Source organism: Brachionichthys hirsutus, chromosome 17 (assembly GCF_040956055.1).
Source record: "Brachionichthys hirsutus isolate HB-005 chromosome 17, CSIRO-AGI_Bhir_v1, whole genome shotgun sequence".
Taxonomy (NCBI): domain Eukaryota; kingdom Metazoa; phylum Chordata; class Actinopteri; order Lophiiformes; family Brachionichthyidae; genus Brachionichthys; species Brachionichthys hirsutus.
This window is the reverse complement of record NC_090913.1, coordinates 3825571-3844929: the sequence shown is the minus strand read 5'-3', so window position 1 is coordinate 3844929 and position 19359 is coordinate 3825571. Positions and strand designations below refer to the sequence as shown.

The following is a 19359-nucleotide window of genomic DNA, read 5'->3' as shown; positions in this document are numbered from 1 at the left end:
AACCGAGCCAAGCAGGGATGAAGAATGAGGTGTTGCCAAGGAAACCAGGTGTTCGATTCATATCAGATTACACACACATAGATACACACACTCGTAACAGCTTGGTGAGATCGAAGGCGGCGGTTGTTTTGTATGAAAAAGGCAGGCTCAGTTTTTTGCACTTCAAAAACGCCATAAAGCAACTTTAGGCTTTATTAAGTGACACGTAATGCAAGATATAGTCATCCCTCCAGTGACTCAAGACAGTAGAGCTGTCTGTGCTTTCTCTACTTAAGTCCTTTTTTCATCCTCCTTCTCTCTTGCCCCGATTTGCTTTGAGCTGAAACACCAATCAATTATTATTATTTAAATTTTTTTTTACCAATGGGCCAACAATGTGCAGAAAGAGGCGGGACAAAGCTAACCGCAGAGAGCAGGTATCGTATTTACATTCCTGTATGCTGAATGTTGGAGGAGGTAGAAAGTCTTCTGGGCTGCTCTTTGAAGTTGCCCTGCTGGTTATTCCTGCTTTATCTTGTACCTTCAGCACAAAGGGAGATGCCCGGAGGCACCTAGTTTTATGACAGGCTGAATATTTCACCTGAATTGTTCTCACTCCATTGATCGGAGCCTTAAAGAATGTCGTCCAGAGCATGGACAGCAAACTGCCAGCCAATTGTACTTGAGCTTAACGGTGTGTCCCGCCCAGAGGACAGCTGTGTCTGACCTTCTGACCATCACAATATCTGCCCGTGACCCACTTACTGCAGCAGTCATGCACGCATGCAGTATATAAACCCAGAATTAATGTGGGTGATATTTGGGATTTCATTTTATTTTGTGACATAAAAGCAATATTCTTGTGGCTTTCTCTCACCCGTCTCTTTCCCTCGCTCTCCCTCTGTAATCCCAGCGGAAACGCCCTCTACCAGGGAGTCCAGTAGAAAAGCACAACTCCTCACACAGACTCCAGAGACATCGTCCATCATGGGCCGCTTCCAGACTCCTAACAACACTACCAGAGGCTTCATTAAATAAGCCAGGCTTAATCAGTTTAGTCTGACTCACCGACACTTGATTGCGTTCAAGTTGAACATTGTTTAGGCTCCGGTTCTATGGTAACGCGCCAGTTCGTCGGCGGCGACGGCGGGTTCTGCAAGCAGAGGTGGCGAAACCTTTAGACCTGCATGACATAAATGGCCGATCCATTTTTCTCCAATCATGTATTACTAGGGCACAGAATATTCTGTTCAACCAAATACATTAACATTCCAAAATGAAACTGTAGCTGATCAAAATGACTCCTGTCTCAGTTCTAGTCCGTCTCAGTCCATCGCTGTCTATTGATGACAGAATGCAGAATGTTGAATGTACTTGTGTGATATAATTAGGTCCTTTCTAATACAGTAATACCTGGATCAAACACTTATTATAAAGAATATTCACACAAATAAAGCAAAACTCACTGAAGGAGTGAAGCGCGCTCGGAGCGCTCGGCCAACATTGTGCAAAGTGGTGTTCTAAATTTTAGTTTGTCATTCCTGTCATTCGTTAAAAGCCACGTTTAACCGTGCAATACACAATTGATTATTGTGCACACAGTTACACCCCTGGTTTTGAATCTGGTCTCACTGCAGGCAGATTATTATTATTGATGGTAAAACAGTTTGTGGGCTTTTAATAGTCTGAAATCTCTTTCAGATTTTTTTTCCCATATTTTTTTGCTGCTGCAGCATTACCGAAGGTACCAGCGGGTAGTGGGTGCAGACGGTTCGGTGCACTACTTGGTTTTGACTCACAGTCAGAGTCTTGATAAATCATTCGGTCCCGGTTCGTATCAGCATCATGAATCGTCCTTCACTTGCTGTAACTTTTAGTTTCTCACCACATCGTGATTCTGCACTTTCATCACGTCCATAACTTTTATCAGCCGCTGTTGTTTTCCTGACTTATCCATTCATCAAGTTCATCGTTCCTTTTTGTGTTCTCATTGTGTTCTTTCATAGGTTCTCCAATGCCCTCTCCCCCCCGTCCATCATCTTTCATTGATCAATCGCATCCACACTCAGCGCGTCCACATGACAACACGTTGTTAGGCGACGTGGTCGAGCCAGATTCAGAGGAAGCGGAGGAGGAGGAGGAGGCAGAAGAAGAGGAAGAGGATTATGCGGCCCAATTGTACTTACCTGTTGCACACGGTAAAGGCACATTGTCTAACTCTTACGATTTATTTTTGGCCGCCGTGCTGAGATGATGATGAAGATGACAACATGCTCTGAATATTCTGCTATCTGCTCCTATTCGCCATATTTCTTCCTCAACTCGGCAGGCAGGCCGTTAAAGCAAACGGTTGGTCTCAAACTGCGTAGGTCAGTAATTGATACAATGCATAGCAGCCATAAACATGAAGGTCATCATAATTCATCACTTTCCTATTTGCTGTTTTCAGCCTCGCCAAGTTCCTCTCTGGTTCGCAGTCCAGACTCCGCATGAGCCGCTGCTGATTTTCATGTTGATTGCTTGTGATAAGCTCTCTCTGATTGCACTTCAAACATGGAGGCTTGAACTTCCAGTGGCTTCCACTGCGCTGCCAGGGGTTGTCCTCAGCGGCCCGGCCAGCTGTGGCAGGAATCCGACCACTCTCTACGTCCCGGTTAGGGATTTCCTCAGTCATTTTTTTTTACTGCCTGTTTGTTTTCCAACCTTTCCTCTCTTTGATATTCGCGTCTGTCTCTTTCACCCAAACCCTTGCCACATTATTAATCACAGGGATCAACTGAAAAACATAAAAGAGACTGTTATTGATTAGTTCCTTCATTTAAGGGCAGCAAAGTGGACTGAAAGAGGTAAATGTGTCGTTATTGCCATTATGTTCTGTCTGTTTTGTATTCTTTCTCATGCTCATTAGCGTTGCAGCACCTCCCATTCTAATAGCCCCATATTTCTAGGTCATTCACGCATTCACAGAGACACCAGGAGCATTTGGGGCTTCAGTGTCGCCATTCTGAGCTTCAACCACCTCCATTATTGTCATGCAGACCTCATGCAGTCAAACTGTTTTGCCTTCAGTGGTTGAACAGAAAAGCTTTAGAATAACATCGTGCCAGAGAATCAGTGAGACCTTTAGTGGATTTGTGGTGGAATTTAACTCATTCAATGCCATTGACGTCTGAAGACGTTTTTTCTAACCCAAACATTCACTGCCAACCCTGACATTGAATTGAACACATGGTAGGAACACATACTTTATTTTCCTGATGAGAGAAAATACTTTAGTCTTTCATTTGGTAGGTTCGGTGTCTGCATAGTCATAGTAAAGAATTTTCTGCTGGGCTTGGAAAATTGGAATAAGTTAGTGAAAGCAGCATATATCTGAGCTGAAAATGGCTGGTTAAGTTAGAGTCTTACATCAGAAGTCGGTTGATGCGTCGTCGATATATTGGGGCAATTGTGTACCTATAGCAAAGCTCATATATTTAGCTGCTTGGTTTTGGTCAGGAATAACCTGAATATAAAAGGTTCATCACAAATTAGAGCTTTGATTCTTTCATTTTGTCCTGCCAGGTGATTTTTTTTTTTATTCACACACACACCGAGTAAAGACAACTCCCATCTTTGCGCACGAACCATCCATAAGTGCTTATTTAAGGAGAAGTCTGCATACCCGGGTTGGGGCGGGTCCTGGTGGCTCTCCACATGGTACGTTTCAGCTTCCACAGACCTGAACGCCACAAAAAAGGGATAACATGTCTTTGTCATTGTGTATTCAAATTGCCATTGCGTTCAGTTTTCTGCAATACCCGATAACAACATGTGTTATTTAAGACTCGCCACATGTAGAGGTAGCTTGATGAGGACATTATGCCAAGGGGGGGGGGGGGCATTTTGGTTTTAACGGGTCTCTGTTCTGCAGCATCGGCTTAATGACGAACTTCTGCTTTTACGCATCTGCTGTGCTTGTAAACCTCAAACAATCGCATTATTCTTGTGTTCAGCCAGAGTATTGTCCACCCAGCAAGTTCCAGAACCTTGTTTAGTGTGATTATTTAGTTCAGTCTGAGACGCGACCGAATCGAGTAAAGTTCATTCAAAGAGAGAGGAAAACGTCGAAATGCAATATAAAACAAACAAAAAGGACAAAAGAAATCTTGACGGCAAAAAAAGAGTACAGAAATAACGCGGAAGTGTAAAATAGAAGAAAAGCAATCGGAGGCCCAGTGGAGAACGGACTTGCATATTAATGACTTGGCCGGAGCCAGAGAGCAAAAGGACAGACAGAGAGAAAGAGGGAGGGTACCGAGCGCTGACTTGGCAGGAGAAAATAAATTAGAGAATAAGGGTGAGAGAGACCGAGAAGAAAGGGGGGGGGGGGCAAATTCGGGTTCACTGCGTTGGTGCCAAACTGAAATTTGAAGGACTTCTGAGACGGCTTCGGCTGTCTTTACTAAATAACGACGTGGACGACCGGAAGGATAAGTAGGAGAGTGGTGCAGAGCTTCATAAGGTCTGAGGTGAGAATCAATCCGGAACGGCCCGGTGAGAGGGAGGGGATTATTGGGTCTGGGTTTTTAAATTGTGCTGGTCTGTAATCATGTAGAACCATCCGGCAAACTTCACAACTGGCAGGTTGGTGGATGTAGGTGAAGGTTCCGGGTGCAACTCATCACATGGCGTGATTCTATATATGGGACAGCCAACACCCACGGGTCGGAGCAATCCCAGTTACAGACTGGGAGTTCAACCTGATTGAAACAGTTTGTTATAAGTCAAATGTTTATTTCCATTTCAATGCTGCATCGATTCCAGTTCAGCCTCTCTCTACCTCAGTGGAGCCCACGCTGGATTTAGTGGCTCTAACTCAGTGGGTCTCGTTCATTCTCCTCCACTACAAGGCCAGAATTGGAAATGACAGGAGGGCAGACGAAACTAACCGGTGTCCAGAGAGGAAATCGTGATTCTCTGCTCGTCGTATCAGCGTGTCGCGGTTCGTCGGATGCGGATATTGTTCTGCTGAAAAGAGGAGAAAAAAACACACACACCAATATTCAAGGTGACACATTAAGCAGGCAATCAATCATTGATGGAGTTGAGAAAGGCACATGGTTTGCTTAGACTTTGTATTGGTCTGCGACGCATATTGTGAAGACACAGTGGCCAGGTCCAGCTGTCATTGGTCCAGCTGTCTTTGGAAGGATTTTCTGGCGATCTGATTGAATTTCAGTCCAAAGAGAGAATTCCTAAGGACAAATTGCCTATGAAACAGGATATCAGTTATTCTCCCGAGTCATTGCACGTCTGGCAGTGATGAAGAGGTGTTTTCTGCTTAGTTCTCAAAATCTCAAAGGTTTCATCGCCAACCCGTTCGTGCCTGTCGTGTGTTTATTTTTCTTCTTCTTCCTTTTCCTTTTCCTTTTCCTGAAAGAATGTGGCAAATGCTTTCCGCATTGAACACGTCGGGAATCAAGTTGTTCATTTGCAGCTGCATCTTTTTGAAATTCCGAGTCCCTGTTTATAGGCAGGTTGAGCGAGAAGACGTTGCAGCAGCTGACTGTATTTAAATGAGTGTTTCTTATTTTAATGAGACGCAGGCGAGTGAAGCCTGCAGGGAGTCCTTCCCAGGGCCCCGCTCATGCTGAAGAGGATTATTGTGACGGCGACGCTGCTAATGAAAGGGTCTCGTACAAACAGCAGGTCAGTTGCGGCTGACTTCCTGTTTGGGCGAACACCGTGAGGCGCTGCCTGTTTTCCTGTCGTCCTCGTTCTTCACCCATCTTTGCCGCATCCCTTTATTGCTTCTCTCCCTTACTTCCTGCTTTCTGCCTCAACACATTCACGTGCCACTTCTTGTTTGCTCCTCTCTCAAAGGGTGAGCCTTGAAGCCGCCACTGGCACATGCGCCCAGACGAGCACACACAAGAGGGTGCCCTCGATTCTCCTGCCTAAATGGAACAGGACGGAATTGTTCCGACCATGGTTTTAATTTGAAGCCGTTGTAGGGAGACCGAAATCAGCGGTTTTTCCACTCATGTTCCATATTAACTTCTGTTCATTAGCAAGGTTTACAACATTCCTGTCCAATCCTAGCAAGAAACATCTGTGTTTCAGTTCTGTTTCAGACCGAGTCACTTCATCCACTTCACTGCGGTGGTATTGAGGGATCTCACAGCTCCCAGGGGCTTTTATTTGTCTGTAATTCAGTCCTTTGTATTATTCCTGTATTTACACAAACACACACACACACAAAAATGGCAGAGCGATCAATGCAATGCGGGGCAGCAACGCACCCTTCAGAATTTGGGATGGGATGGAGATCCGGTTGATTTCTGAGGACGCACGCAAATGTGTCTCAGTGTGTTTGACGGCTTCAAGAGTTTGAATACAGCATCTGAAAGAAACTGAACTTGTCTCAGGGGATAGAGGGGAAGCCTTGTCCAAATTGAAACAGAAGTCAAGATGCTTCTGATAAAGTATAACTAAGTGCACTGCAGTAGCAAGAATACAGGCTGATGAAATGTCTACGGTCTCTGCTTTCTTGATCTCTTCTGAGAGAGTGTTGGATATTTCTGAGGCACAGTAAATGAACGCTGGCTCACACATCCTTCCTGATGTGGTTCTGAGCAACCAGTAGCGCCAGGAGCAAAGCAGGCCCTGATGGCCTGAGAAGGAAAAGCGCCACAGAGTTTAATACTCCCTAATTTAATCACAAGTCTTGCTGCAGAGTTCTGAAAAAAAAAGCAGCCAAAGACCATCTATAAGAGAACTTCTGGCAGCTGTTTCGCCTCCTGAAACGGCACCAGAACCCCGGTTAGTATTCTGATCTCTGTCGCCGTGTAATCCTAACCCCGTCCCGCTGGAGTTCTCTCAGCTTCAGAACATGCCGGCAGCCTTCGGCGTCTCTTTTCCTCTGTTTCCTACCCATTTCATCGTGGGTCATTGAGCAGCAAGGCACACTCTCCACCTATAAGGACACGCCTGCATCGCTCGCCTCTCTTTGCTAGGAGTCCAGAGGTGAAATGAGTTTTCACGCTTCAAGGACCACAAGTCTTAACTCTCTCAACTATGTCAATGAGCTTTTTTACTTTATCTGGGATCTGGTCTCTTGCCTTTTCTTTTTTTTTACTCCTGCCTGATCTCCTCAAATAACATACAAAGAGACACGGTAATGTCATGGCATGTTTTTCTTTGCAGGCATCATTTATGTCCACCCGCACCAAGCTCTTCTCGTGTCAGTTCATCCACCAGTGTCAGAGAGAGTTTTCAGGGTGTAAAGTTTAAACGGCAGGGAATCCCACACACGAAGGAGGCCGGATCGGAGGATGAGTCAGACAAAGGCAGCGTTTGTTCCCAGTGTCAACATGGAGAGATTTACACATCCAGGGATTTTTCCATGGCCGCCATATTTCACATTTGATGAGGATGAAGTAGCAAGAGAAGGAACACACACACACACGCAGATGGTTTCCACTACAGCTGCACACACTCGATCAAATGGGGAGAAGATGTCGTATTTCAGAATCCCTAGTGCAGTGGGAGTAACGGCTTCGTCAGTCCATCAGAGCGCCCCAAAATGCCTGTATTTGGGTGCATATTTTTATCGCAGATATTCGTTTTCATGCTGCATGAGCTGTCTCACTTGTGTAACGCAACAAACCCTATTGGGACGGATCACGATACTTGTATCTGCTTCGATCTGATCCATGTTAAGTGATGTGTGAAGTGAGAGCCTTCTCTCTTTTCCTTTCTACCTCTTGTCTTCCTCTCTTCCAGTCTGTGCTGTTCTTTGTTCACCTTTGCTAATCTTGCTTCACGTTTGGCACGGCTTCTGAAACTTTTAATTGACTTCCTGTGTTGCAGCCTGTTTTTTTTTTTGGTCTGTTTTTCTCATTGCAGTTCAGTTTAGAAACTCTTGCATTTAAGTTTGTACATTTTTAACCTTTGTTGCTGCATGTCTTTATTTCTCCCTTGCAAACACACTAAAAAAAGAAAGTAATCAGAGTCTGTTCCAACAGTAAAATGTAAAAAAAATATTTTTTAAGACCATAGCTAAAATCAGAATTAGTTTTTGACTGCATCATTTTTATTGTTCTGTAAATTTAAAAAAAGTGTAACAGAAATGTGGTTTGAAACACCAGCACAATACAACATACTATTTCCAAAGCATAACTCATAAACTGGCTCAAAGTTTTATACAAACAATAAGTACAAAAGCTACACATTTTTCTATTTTTGAATTTTTTTTCTTTTTCAATTTCTCTATTTTGTATTTTCACGGTTACAAATTGTATTTTGTCTCCTTCTGTGAGTCACAGAGCCAAATTCCCATTTGTTCAATATTCGTAACTTTTATACACATTTCTGAGGAGATTCATTTTCTTAAATTGTCTTTATTTTTATTTGGAAAGTTGAACGTTCAGATGCACAGTTAACAGGAATGATTTAAATATCTTCTTTATAGCTGTATTTCTTTAATAAAAGATGAGGCCGGTGCGTCCTGAGTATTTCCTGATTGTTTCTTTTTTTAATCTATATTGAGCTCCTTTGGTACGGCTAAACGTCAAACAGAAGAACAAAAAGAGCAAAACCCTGAAAACACTCACAATGGAAAGACGTCTTTTGTCGTGGTTTTTGAGAGAGAGAGAGAGCGGTGGAGAGACGGCAGTGATGCAGAAATAGCCTAAGTGCTGCTCAGAGCTGAAGGAACAGTCGACATCTAGACTTACATCGATGGAGACAGTGAAGCCAGTAATTGCTCTACATTTGATACATAACCTCTTCGTCGAAGACGCCCCCACCTCACTGCTCCGCCCATTTACTGAGCACACAGCGGTCCATCACACTGCTGGCGAACTCTGTGAGTGTGAACTCCTCGGTCACGCTTATCTGCTGCACAAGCGTTTGTTCTCCCGCACTGCTTATCGTGGATTTCAACAGACTCGACTGAAAGCCAGCCCATGTCCCAAACCAGAAGATTCTTGTCTGGTGGCGTCGTGCGTGAAATCTTAAAAGGATGTGGCTTATATGCTGCTTATTATGCAGCAATAGAGGAAAGCGAGTAACTCTGAAAGAGTAAAGTTTCTGCTATGTCAGCCCTGAATAATTATCGTTGCCCTAATAATAAAACCATGCCATAAATCACTATTGAATATTCAAAGAGTTTGACAATCCCCCTTCCTAACCCCCCGACCGCTCCATTGATAAATGGCATATCCCTCCATACCATCTGGACAGGTGTCCGCTCATATTCATCCATCCAAGGAAAACCAGAGGACCGAGGAATGCAGGACGCGGTTAATTACGTGGATGGACCGAGTTGGTTCGGTCTTGATTTGTGCCTGATGGCCGTGAGGAATACACAGTGTGTGCCTTCGGCTGAACGACCAATCGCTGGTTTCTATCGCAGTCCGCTTTCATCCACCAATCCAACGTCATCACTGAGCCGGAGTGCTCATAATACGTGCCAAAAAAAAAAGAGACACAAAAGCTTTGGATGGCCCCCAATATTACATGTTGGTCGACTGTCGATTCAGATTCAATACAGAAATGTCCCTTCTGGGATTCAAACGGCCAATGAGATCTGACGATTAGCACAGTTTAAATAAGTGAATGGGAATGGGTGTATCCCACACTGGAACAATACCAGCTTCTGCTGAATGAGATGCTGTTAACAATTAGCGCTGTTGGTAGTTTTGTTTTCATATTTTAGGTAATGTTTACATCATCAGCACCTTAAGACAAATACAACACACACAGAAACATAAACATGAACACTGTGTTTAATGAATAGAATGACTGACAGATACGTGTGTGTGTGTAAATTATCACAATCCTCCGGATAAGGTGTGTCACTGTTTGAGACCCATTCCTAAAAAAAAAATCCAGATTATTGGCGAGGTAATCAGATGATCTATCAGGACATTCTTGACCACCGCTTTCAGTGTTTTTCCAAGTTGCACTTTGTCTGGCCAAATGTACGAGCAGGAGAGCAACATTGGACCAAAGGATTATTTGAACAATAAAAGAGTTGGAGCCATTATTTTTGTCTGCATTGAAAATTGTCGGCAGGAAAGGCTGCAGTCCCCCCCCCACCCCCAACACTGATTGGGCCTGGATTTTATTTCTGAACTGAGGGAAGTGGAATTAATTTTGAATAACACTTAACGGAATAGCTTCTGGTTTTGGACTTAATTTCAAATGAAGCTTGGTCGAAGTCAAAGGCTGCGTGTGCACGTTGTGGCTGACGGGAACCAGCTGAGCTTCCTCATCTTGACCTCTTTGTGCGTCTCTGAGATTTGTCCATTCGTTCATCCTTTCCTCGGCTTCTGGAGAAGGACGGCGGTGGTGGTGCAACGTGGCGAGCTGTGTGAAAGAGGACCCGCTTGCTCTCCAGACACTAAAAGGCTCAATTCTAAGCTAATGAAAACAGTCAATCTGTCAGGGAGAATGATGCCGTCCGCTCGGAGAACAACCTCCTCCTTCCATCTACTGGCACGCACACGTGCACTGCAGGAAAACTGCAGAAAGACGTTATCTTAGAAATGAATGATCATGGTGTGAGCAGCCGGTCTAATTTATCCTTGCCCTTTGTCTTTCTTTATTCCCCTGCCATATAATGTACGAGTTTATCACTAGCGCGTTGCCATAACTTAAAATATAATTTTGTTGTGGCACATGGCTAATCCGTCAAGATTTGATATTGTTCCGCCCTTGCCAAAGAGGGCAGATATTTCTAATGATTGGTTCCTCAGTGTTCCTAAAGGTAAACATCTAAATAAGGATTTCTTCTGTGTGCTCGTTTTCACATATTTAAGTAGCAATTAACTCTGATGATCTCCATTTCAGTGGCTTTCTATTCTATAGTTGGGATGGAATTGGACACCAATTTTCTAATGAGTTTTTTATTTTTTTATTTTTTTATTTGGCAAAATAGAAATAAAGTAAAATCAGCAATCATCTGCTACTTTGAGTTTGGATTATTATTTCTTATCCATGGGAACATCTTATCTTGGAAACTGTATTCTTTCTTAGCCAGGTTGCACACATGTTCCAGAAATGATGCAAAATGACCAATGGTTTATGAAAAGAAAAGAAAAATCAAACGTTGATGCTTGTTCTCAAAAGAGGGTGGCGTTCTTTTCCAGAGCGTATCGTGTATGATTCCTTTATTCGTGTTGACGTGTTGGGCAGGATGTCTGCTCCTTGTATAATAGCAGGAGAGTCATCATCTCCATATTGTGCATGTCCTGAGCGTGTCTCATAATATATATGATATATAATACGCTATCATGCTCTTATTTTGATATTGATATTATGGTATTTCTCTAGTTTTCATGAACAGAATTCGGAAGAAGCTTGTTCTTCTACAAATACATTCAGTTTAATTTAACAGTGGCTTTAGGGCTAAATCTTCTCTCTGTCGTGGCAACAACAAAAAAAAGGCTTGTTCAGCAAATTTTGGTTGGTTCACTAAAGATTTACATGGTCTTGACTGGATATCGTGAACCTGAGGACAGAACATAGGATGATGACCCTTTTAAACAAACGGGGGGGACATGTAATAGTAATATCAGCTTTCCCTTGCAGTGCCACAGGGGTAACTGACATGATTGTAATGGCCATTATTTGATAAAAGAGAGATCATTTTTATTATCTCATTCCACTGGTGAGTTTCTCATCTAAATTCCAGACAAATGCATTAAAGGTTCAAGCTATCGAGGAATAAAGTGGGAGGCATTTTAGAAATTGCACGAGTAACGATCAAAGTGGAAGTAATGTCCAGTGGCTGGACTTGGAAGATCTAGAATACAAATTAGACCAACAATGTTTCTTTACACCTTGGAAGTGCTTCTCACATAAAAACGGTACGATTGTGTTGCAGACAGAGAGAAATGCTTTCTCTGAAGTTGTCTGACTGATCTGTCAATTACCGAATCACAGAAATGTGTGTTTACCCTGACAAACAATTAATGCTTTTGATAGTTTGTCCCAGATTTCTCTCTCACAATCTCTGGGGCGACGATTGTTTGTGTTTCACTGGCTGCATTTACATGGACTCATTTAATCGGCTTAAAAGCCTGATCGGAATAAAAATGCTTCATGTACACTCCCAAATGGGAATAGTCTCAATCAAGCTCAATCCGATCAAGATTCTATCCCGATTGAGAGGGGTGGTTTATACCGATTGATGATCCGATCAGGGCGCATGAAAACACTTATTCCGATGTTTTGGCACAAGCCGTCTTTTATTTTATTCCGATCGAAAGTGTGATGCATGAACACGCAGGTCCTAATCGGATCAATATTTTTAGGGTCCATGAGCACAGTGCATCCGATCATAATTTTAATCCGAACTCTGATCAGATAAATTTTATTGAGAGATGAAATGGGGCCTAGAAGTGGAGTCTGATGTTCCCCTGTTAACGATGCCGATGTGTATTACCACACATCATAATGAATAATGAAGAGATGTTTTCTTGACTGCCATTGTGTTGTGCGTTCGGGTCTTTAAAGTACCAGTGAAAGCTCAACAAGAAAACCTTCAACAAAATGTCAGAAATACAAAGATCCTGTTAAAACCCTACAAACTCGGGTTTTTCTTATTTGAAGGTTTGGCCAGTCCAATTTTATGCATTATGAGAATCCAACCAGCCAATCAAGTAGATATCGACAGATGTAATGTGTGTCCAATGCCGATCATCCTTCCAACCGTGCTTCTTCTCTTTGATTTACAGAGCAACTATCCAATCAGCATGGCCCCGCCCTGCCTCCAGTGCCTCCCCCTCACCGCCGGCAGCCCTCGATTACAGCTCTCAACCAGTCCCTGAGTTCTACACATCGCGCTGGCCAAGCCCTGAATTTATCTCGGCAGTTAACCCCTCCCACTGGAAGCCCGGCCCCTGTGGCCGGCCAATCGCCAGCCGACCTGCAGACCACGCCGCCCGAGAGCGTCCCGCTGCAAGACAGCTGGGTGCTAGGTAGCAATGTGCCTCTGGAAACAAGGTAAAATGGCTTTGTGTTACTTTCCAACAGTTACGAAGTCGGCTTTAAAATTGACACTGAAGGGCAATAGCCTGATCAATAGTGTCCAGTGTCAGCATGACTGTTTCAAGAGAGTGCTCCCGGAAAGATGGAGCTGATATTCGGAGACACTTTCCCGACATTTGACGGGAACCCCCCCCACCACACACACACACTCACACACAATTTATCAGGGTGTCTTTAACCTTGACCTTTAATTCATCAGATAATTTGTTGCCAACTCTTTCTTCTCTTCTCTTTCCTTTCTATATTTCGCTCTCAGCCCTCACAAGGAAAAAAAGGGATGATCGACGCTCTGCTCGGACTACGTCAATGAGAGTTACATTTGTATTCAATGATGAATCAATTAAATCATAATTTACGATCAGGAAAGTAATCTACTGTACTTTGGGCTTGTCCCCTGAGGGGTCGCCACAGCAAATCAACGTTCTCCACTTCACCCTGTCCTTTGCATCGTCCTCCCCAACACCAGCCACCCTCATGTCCTCCCTCACTACGTCCATGTATCTTCTCCTGGGTCGACCTCTAGCCCTGTTCTCTGGCAGTTCCATCCTCAGCATCCTTCTACCGATATAGTCCCTGTCTCTCCTCTGGACATGTCCAAACCATCAAAGTCTGGTTCTCCATCACTCTGCACTGTTGACCTGAGGCACTTGAAGTCCTCTACCTTCTTTACGTCTATTCCTTGTAACTTCACTGATGAATTCTTGATCCAGCCAGCATAGCCAGCTAGGTGGTGTGAAACCAGGGCTGCCGCTAGCTGACTTTGTTTAGGTGGGCTGGGCTGGGAGGGCGACTTGGACGATCGATATCCCAGAGGTTAGAGAGAAGAACTTGCAGCATAGAAACCTAGTCCCATGAGAAGTGCAAAAGCAGTCTGACATAAAATAAAACCTTCATTCAAATATGATCAGGAATTTTGGAAATGTATTTTCATTAGATGAGTTTGTTTCTCAACTAAAACTAAAGCCTGACCCAGTGCGAATAAAATAAGAAGGTAAGCCTCATGTCAAACTCAAACTAAAAAGGCTTATAGTCAACTACAAGCAAGCCTGCGATCAGAACGCATTGGAATCTTGTATAATTGTTGCATGACAGGGAACATGTGGGTGGATTTCCCAGCATCCCTTGAGATGGTGCGATTGAGGCCCGTGTTTGGCCATGTACTGGGGGACCAGACCGCTAGCTAGCTCTAGCCTTGCACAGTTGTATTGGTTTGTTCACGTAGGATGGATCTGCTCATCAATCAGGTCGTGTCGAGTTTGGAAATAGACGTCCGACTACATTAAATGCTGCAGTGTATAAGTCTAGTCGATTATGGATGCTTCAAGATCAATTAAAAAAATGATCTGTTCATTATTCATGAGACATCCTGGCTTGATAGAAGAATCCAAAGTCATTGATTGTATTTAAAATACAGTGACACAATAAACGGTTTAAGGGAGTCCATTAAAAGAAAACGGAAAGAATTAAACCCATGCTGAAAAATGTTGGTTGGCAATAATCAACAATCATTTTATGCTGAGCTTTTGATGTTAACCTTTTACCTTCTGGGACACGAAGCTCTAGAGAGCATCCGCAGGTCAGCGGTGTTCGTTTTAAGCTGTGAAATAGTTTTCATTTTAGCCTTGAATCTGTATCTTTATTTTACACCAATGCCACATTCCAAACAAGAAAATGAATAAATACAAATAAAGGAAAATCTTATCTCAAGCAGATCGCTGATATTTTAAAAATCCCTCATGCAACATCACACTGCCAACTCTGTGAAGGACGCCCCCCCCCCCCAAGGCTGTCCTTGCACAAGCATTTAAATTATGGCAGTGACTTTAACCGTGGCCCTCTGTTCACCAGACACTTTGCTGCCCTCTCTGTCTTACAGCCGGGCGCTTTGCCAGGATTTCAGTTTTAGATGGGCTTCTTAATTTCACAATTGAATTCGGTTTGCCTCCCTCTTTCCATCTCGCCTGGCTGAAAAAGGAAATTCATATAGTGCTATGTGATGCAATCGGCCCCAGCCTGAGCCCAGCAAGTATAGAGTAGGGTGGGTTGTGTGGAGGTTAATTTAACAAACCTCCACATGGGAGTTATGTTTAAAAACAAACGTTGCCGTGTTGTACGGAGTCTGAAACATAATCCCTGATCAGTAAAATGGCGGCAGAAAGGACTCTACCGATGGCGCAGGGGCCCCACGTCGCACTGCGACTCTGTGACGGCAGATTTGTGGCCGTTCAAGCCAAATGGGACATTTCAAACACAGCAGAGCTGAAAGTTCAGCGAGCATTTTGCTCGCAATCAAGAAGGTAACGAACGTTTTAACTACCGGCCCACCGGAGTCCAAGACGGCAGAAGCACAACTTGTCTGAGCAAAACTGTCAGAGTAAATCTGGCAACGTTAGAGACGATTCTGGAGCCAGGCAGGTAAGGGTAAGCCCCCATGCTCTGACTAATGCAACGACTACAATAGTCACTTTGTGGCAAACCCTCCCTGAGGCCTTTTACTGAGGCAATTCTAAGTCTAAATAAGGAATTAATAATACTAAACCGAGGTATTAATGAGTAAAATCGTACCCCAATCCATATAATCAATTCATCAGGTGTGTCTTGCATCATGAATTATTTTATTTTAACTCCTCCCAAAAGTACAAAATATAGATAGTTCCAGCTTCAGTCTTTTTTGGTCTCAGCAAGAGAATGCATGAGCAGCTGTAAAATGAATTGTCTTCATCAGCATTCTGACTGCTGACACATTCTCCAAAGCTGGAAGCTGACGTGATTCTGGCGACTCAGTTAGAAGGTCTCCATCCACAAAGTGGCAAAAAGCCTAGTGCAAGTGTGTAATGGATGGTTTTCTACCAAAGCAGTTTCCTTTTGGTGCCCGGCATTCATGTTGGGCAACAAATACATCATAGTTGCAGTGGTGTGTGTGTGTCTTGTTACAACATGATTGAAACATGATTTCAAATTAAAAGCATTGCTCTGGCATCACCTGGATCTCCATTTTCATCGACCTCTGGATTTATCGTGTTGGCTGCATAAGTCAGTACTATTTCATTGTGTAAACCTGGACTGGATTCTGTCAGTAAGTTAAATTGCTGTGTCTCATTGTGTATATTTCACATGTTGTAAAGGTGCCAGATTTCTGCTTTGGGGGGGGCGACGGGTGGCGTTCTGCAGGTGATCTATTTGATTGTTTAATAATGATCCCAGCTCAACACAGCTGCAGACATGTTACACACACACACACATGCACAGGAGGCCCCGTCCACATCTCAGTTATAAATACAGGTGCATTCAATTGTTAAGTTGTACTCAAACAGATTCGTTTGTGGGCCGATGGCCCATCGTAAAAAAGAAAAGAAAAAAGGCCCGTTGTAATTGGTACAAGACCTGCTTTCATGGAGTCGTCTTTTTGTCTGCGCTGCGCTTGTTCGTGTCACCGAGAGAGAAAAGAGAGCAGCAGATTAATAGAGACTGGCTGACATTTGGCTCGGTGCTAGTGTGTGGGAATTTGTAGACTTTGGGGACAGCTAAGCTAAACCCCCCCCCCCCCCCCCACCACACACACACACACACACACAATTTATCAGGGTGTCTTTAACCTTGACCTTTAATTCACCAGACAATTTGTTGCCAACTCTTTCTTTTCTTCTCTTTCCTTTCTATATTTCGCTCTCAGCCCTCACAAGGAAAAAAAGGGATGATATATTGATAGAGGGCTCTCTGTCTTGGATCTTTACGACCTCCTACATTTTGAAGAATGCTTGGACTTTAGGCACAGTCAACCCATGTCCCCCTGACTCAGCTGTACATTCATATGCCAGGCACACATGCACATACACGCGAGTTAAATGCTACATCTTTCAGTATTGGGCCCATTCCGAGGCGAAAGGACAGAGCCTCCAGTATGCCAGTGTGGTATTTATAAGGGTCTGTGTATGAAATAGTATGTCTGTCCCTTTCTGTGACAATCACACATATTCAGAGATGCCTGGAGATGAAACAACTTGCTGGGCCTTCTGGATATAGCGCGAGAGAAAATATCAGCTCATAAGGCAGAGCTGAAAAATACATGATGCGACCTGGAGGCGCTCCAAGCGCGGCAGACGCATCCATCCTCTGCCGGATGCTGCAGTCAGTGCTGCAGAGAAAGACGTCCAGCATCTCCAAAATGAAACATTCCTCACCGATAGGTTGGCCCGTCTTAATTTCACTGTCTTTCCTTTGATTTTGATTTCTGTCATTTTTCTCTTTAGTTCTTCTCAAGTGTGTTTCCTTCATTCCTTCTTCCTTTTTATGTTCTCTGCTTGTCTTCTTTTTTCTGAAATATTATTGTATGTAGTTATAGGCCTTTTTATGGTTTTCAAATTCAATAGCAGTTAAATTTATATTTAAACCAAGATGCATGTTGGTACATATCGGACAATTTGGCCTTGGTGTTGACAAAAATAACCATTTTTAGGACTGGTTGCAAATTTTAAATGATGCCAATCATTGAAGTCGTCTTTGACCATATTAGCTCTGAGATACCAGAACAGCTGACAGCAGAGCGCCGGCAGGGAGAGATTTCATGTTCTGACCATCAGGCCACCCAAATGAAACGAGTGAAGAAACACGCCACAGGACATCAGGATTTATTTTTGTTTTCAATGCTTAACAAGTGTCACAACTGAAGTCACACATTGTGTCACATTGTCTCACAAATCATCGCACAGTCAGCCAAACAGAAATCTATGTGGAGCAAACTGTGAATCAAGTTTTAGTGCTTTCGCACAACTGACAGAAAAACGGAACTGCAAGGCTGCATCCACACTATTCCCACGAGTAACTAGTTTGCAGACAAAGTCAATGCAAATGAGAAATTGGTTACAAATCGTTCAGGCACTTAGCAATAGAGCCATTAGAGAAAATTAGTTCATCGCCCAAGATGAAAAATTCCAACTCTCTTGGTTTCCAGCTTGTGGAGCTTCCCCTCAGGAACAAGCTTGGACACAGCTCATGCATATTGGAACAACACTAGTGCATAGAAAGAACTTCATCCTTTTCCAAGTTGGGAAAATTCTTGGGATCACTTGACTGATGTCATCAGGGAGATTCTGTTGAATTGGGTTCAGTGGGCGCACCGAGCTGGAAAATGGTGAAGTTACCAGTTTGAAGTAAAATGAGTGAAGCTGTAAGTTCTCTGAAATTAGTCACCTCATGTATTTTTTATTTTATTTTTTGTCTGTCCACACTATTGAATGGAATAATCTAGACGGGGGAAAAAAACACACACAGCCTAAAAGCAAAAGGAGGATGGAATTAACAGGACAATCACAGGAGGAACTGGAAATCTGACACTGGAGGGACGTGACAGAGAACAGACACAAAACAGACTGATAAAAATGACATGGCCTTAGTGAATTGACAAAGAACATACAAATTCAAAAAAGGAAATCTCATTGATGTTGAAGGAGGCTCGAGGTCTGAAATACAATAAAAACAAGAACATAGGGCCAGAGATTATGGAACATTTATCCGCCCCCGCTAAGAAATATCTCACGGCACTGGTCGAAGTTACAGCTAATAGTGTCATATAGCACTTATCGATACGACAGCACACCTTGAAGTGTGACCCGGCATTCAATCAAAGGCTTTAGGGTTTAACCCATCATGTGCACTGACCCTGACCCTCTGTGCTCTGTCCATCGTCTAATTGTAATCTGTCAAAGTGAATAATAAGCGAGACTGAAACGATCAATATCAGTGGCACACAGCAGTCTGACCCAGCTCTATATCCTGCATGTCTCTGCAGCTGACATGGGATCATGTTGACCGTGTGTGTGTGTGTGTGTGTGTGTGTGTGTGTGTGTAGGTGTGTGTGCCAGACTGCCACAGTATCATATAGACGACAGGGCTAATCTTTACAGACAAAACACTCACCAACTGCCACATACCTTTAAGCCACACTATTGTTCTTTGTGTGTGTCTCTCTCACACACACACATAACTAAAAGCATTTACCCAAGTAATGTACGTTCTGCGTTACTTGCATTTTCATGTCCTACAGTATCATTTGAGCTACTTTGCAGATTTCAGGCTCAAAAACATTTTAAATGAATTTGTTTGATCAGTTTGGTAAAAAGAAAAGAAAATGGATTATGAACACGTGTTATCAGGTACTTAGAGGTAGCATTCGCTTTTGTGAACATGGCTCTATTAGTGGCAGGGGAACTACTTCGGGTACGCGTTTATTTCTTTTTAACCAACGTAAAACTCGAGCACGATGTCTGCAGTTTTGTTGAGCTGACTTTTCGACACTGCACACGCACAACTTTGCATGCATCTCCTTCTCCCTGTGGGAAC

The 19359-nt window shown here is 43.4% G+C and overlaps 1 protein-coding gene across 1 annotated transcript in view; it reads left to right on the top strand.

Annotated features, from left to right (window-relative positions):
- LOC137906693 (teneurin-3-like) overlaps positions 1 to 19359 on the top strand; it is a 131489-nt gene that overhangs the window by 54308 nt on the left and 57822 nt on the right. The window contains exon 5 of the mRNA XM_068750981.1: positions 12708 to 12975. Coding sequence (XP_068607082.1) covers positions 12708 to 12975 — 268 coding nt within the window. The remainder of the gene's footprint in view (positions 1 to 12707; positions 12976 to 19359) is intronic.